General features: G+C 40.1%; 1 protein-coding gene across 1 annotated transcript; it reads left to right on the forward strand.

Annotated features, from left to right (window-relative positions):
- The first annotated feature begins 842 nt into the window (after positions 1-842).
- On the forward strand, positions 843-2,876 carry LOC147505811 (11S globulin seed storage protein Ana o 2.0101-like). The gene is given in 5 exon segments (XM_086558243.1): positions 843-1,195; positions 1,555-1,837; positions 1,944-2,387; positions 2,485-2,830; positions 2,833-2,876. Coding segments are annotated over 5 exon segments (1,422 nt in total). The 5' UTR covers positions 843-890.
- Positions 2,877-3,175: the final 299 nt, after the last annotated feature.

Consider the following 3,175-nt stretch of genomic DNA (forward strand, 5'->3'; position numbering starts at 1 on the left):
CATTGGAGATGCCCTAATATATAACATTAGCCTTGATAACTAAAAGTGCAATAACGAAAATTATTGTCTATTGTTCTTTACCCGGTCTGCAAACTCCAAACTTGAGGTCAATTACAGCCAACCAAAAATAAAAACTGCACCCTATTCAATTCCTTAATAAATAACGAAATCCCAAATTTGTTTCCCCTCCAATCTGAACATTCTAACCGCGGTTGTGTTTTTAAGCATGAAACCATTGGTATTTGTTTATCGGAAAGTCTAATTATAGGCCAAAACTTATTTTGTAATTACATACTAGGCACAAACCGATCAGTAGCAGTTGGAATATAGGGTTTTTAGGTTTTGGCTCACCTAATATAATAATAAGGTAAATAAGTTTCGGCTCAGTGAGTGACAATGGACTCAATTGACTGTTGCTGCACCTCATAGTTATTTAATGGCACAAATGCCAATAAATTGACTGTTTTGCCTTGAATCACTAATGAAGAAAGAAAATTGATTTATTTATGAACTCCGGATTAACCCACCAAACTGCAACCCCAGCCGGACATGCAAATGACAGTACAACTATACCAGTCATAATTATGCATAGGTGCATAGCTCAATTGATCAAAGTTGTTGATTGAAGGTCAGTCCATCTCAAGTTCTGGCAATCAAACTTTGTCTTGTGCGGACAGAATTATTTGTACGCTTATCTAAACTTAATGGACACTTAGAAATCGGATAGAGCTTCATGATCATGCAAAGTGAAAAATGGCAAAAAAGTCTCACCAACCATCTCAATGTGTCAATCCATAACCCACCCTTCTCTTCTATAAATAGCGTACCACTCCCATTCGCCCCTTCACAATCACAAGAAGAGTTCACAGTAGTAGAATCACTAGTTCACAATGGCTAAGCTTTCTTTGCTTTTCTCACTTAGTGTTTGTTTTCTTATTTTGTTTCATGCCCAAGCAACTCAACAATCACAATCACAACGACAAAGCCAAAGCGAGTGCCGCGTCCAGAATATTGACGCACTCGAGCCAACTCGTAGGTTTCAGTCCGAGGCTGGGGTTACTGAATTTTGGGACGAGAACAATGAGCAATTGGAGTGCGCTGGTGTTGCTGTAACTCGTTATACACTCCAGCCCAGAGGACTTCTCTTGCCTAATTTCCACAGTGCACCTAAGCTTACCTACATTATCCAAGGCTAGTATTCTCACTTTCTCAGCAATGTATATTTTTCATTTTTGCAAGTCCAAATAAGCTGGATCACGGCCATAAAAGTACATTGGCATTTACAATCTAAACAGGATGCCCAGCCACTTAATTTGCATGGATGCAATTAGCCCACTCACACAAGGGCCTTCATTCATGCTACCCTTGTTGCTATTTAAATTACTTTTACAATTCTACTAAATCTCAGATTATCTAGTTTCCCTTTTGCTTTAAACCTTTTGGATTCCCAAGAAGACAAACCTACTGAAACACATCTCTTTTGCGACTTGGTGCTAAGTGAGATCGTATCACAAAATCAATTTGTAATATGTTTATTCATGCTTGAACAGGTAGGGGTATGCATGGAGCAGTTATTCCAGGTTGTCCAGAGACATACCAATCAACTCAGCAATCTGAGCAACAACAACATTTCCAGCGTGAACATGAACAAGGCCAGCAAAGCAGATACAGGCAAGGAGACCAGCATCAGAAGGTCCGACGTGTGCGCCAAGGAGACATTGTAGCCACACCCGCTGGAGTTGCCAAGTGGGTCTACAATGACGGTGATACTCCACTTGTCATGGTCTCTCTTTTGGACACAAGCAACAACGAAAACCAACTCGATAACAGTCGAAGGGTGAGACTGTTTCTTATATACTGTTTTAAAAACAAAGTCATAAACATACCATATAATTTCTGAATGATTGGTATGTATTGCACCTTATATATTGTGTGCATTGTAGTCATTCTACCTTGGCGGGAACCCCCAACAACAAAGGCAGAGCCAACAAGGGAGATCATCTCACAAGGGAGAGAGTTTAGCCAACAACATTTTCAATGGCTTCGATGATCAGATGTTGGCCGAAGCCTTCGGTGTCAACAGAGATATAGCAAGAAGGTTAAAGGGTCAAAACGACAACAGAGGAAACATCGTCCGTGTGGAAAATGGGCTTCAAGTGATTAGACCCCCAAGAATGGATGAAGAGGAGGAACAAGAATATCAACAAGAAAGACCAAATGGTATAGAGGAGTCCCTTTGCAACGTAAGGCTTAGGTTGAACATTGACAACCCCTCAAAATCTGATGTCTACAACCCCAATGCCGGACGCATCAATAGAATCAACAGCAGGAACCTTCCAATCTTGAGATTACTTAACCTGAATGCCGAGAAGGGAGTTCTCTACAGGGTACGATTAGAAAGATTTTGATGGTCATAATCTGATTGAATTATTTTTTAATCCTAATGTTTGTGATTTAACGAAATGATTTCTCTAATTTGCGTAGAATTCTCTCAAGGCTCCTCACTGGCAAGTAAATGCCCATAGTGTGATGTATGTAACCAGGGGAGATGCTCGGGTTCAAATTGTCGGAAACTACCAACAACCTATCTATGATGGTCAACTACGCCGAGGCCAGCTTTTAGTAGTTCCCCAAAACTTTGCAGTGGTGAAGAAGGCCGGGGACAACGGATTCGAATGGATTTCATTCAAAACCAATGATAATGCCATGACAAGCCCTCTTGCAGGAAGGAATTCAGCTATCCGAGCAATGCCCCAAGAAGTTCTCATGAATGCTTTCCGAATTTCTAGTGAAGAAGCTAGGAGGTTGAAATATAACAGAGAAGAGATGGAAATCTTTCTCCAAGGTCTGAGTCTCAAGGAAGAGACACTGCTTAATTATGTAACGAGTTAGCTTACATATGTTAATGAGGCCTTATGATAAGGCATTTTGGCTTATGTACTAGCTAGTAGAACTATGTATAAGGCATGGTGCCATGGTTTCTGTTAATAAAACGTACCTAGGTTTTTACTAAAGGGAGTAAATTTGTTATCTATAAATGAAATCAGTTCATCATATGTGTCAGAGTTTAGATGAGGTGTGAACTACTTAAAATCAAACTTCCTATCAAGATGGTCATATTGTTCTAGCGACATGCCTCAAATCCTACCTCAGTTTCAATTCAATAAATACTCGC

The sequence above is a fragment of the Coptis chinensis genome, chromosome 4, assembly GCF_015680905.1.
Source record: "Coptis chinensis isolate HL-2020 chromosome 4, ASM1568090v1, whole genome shotgun sequence".
In the NCBI taxonomy this organism is placed as follows: domain Eukaryota; kingdom Viridiplantae; phylum Streptophyta; class Magnoliopsida; order Ranunculales; family Ranunculaceae; genus Coptis; species Coptis chinensis.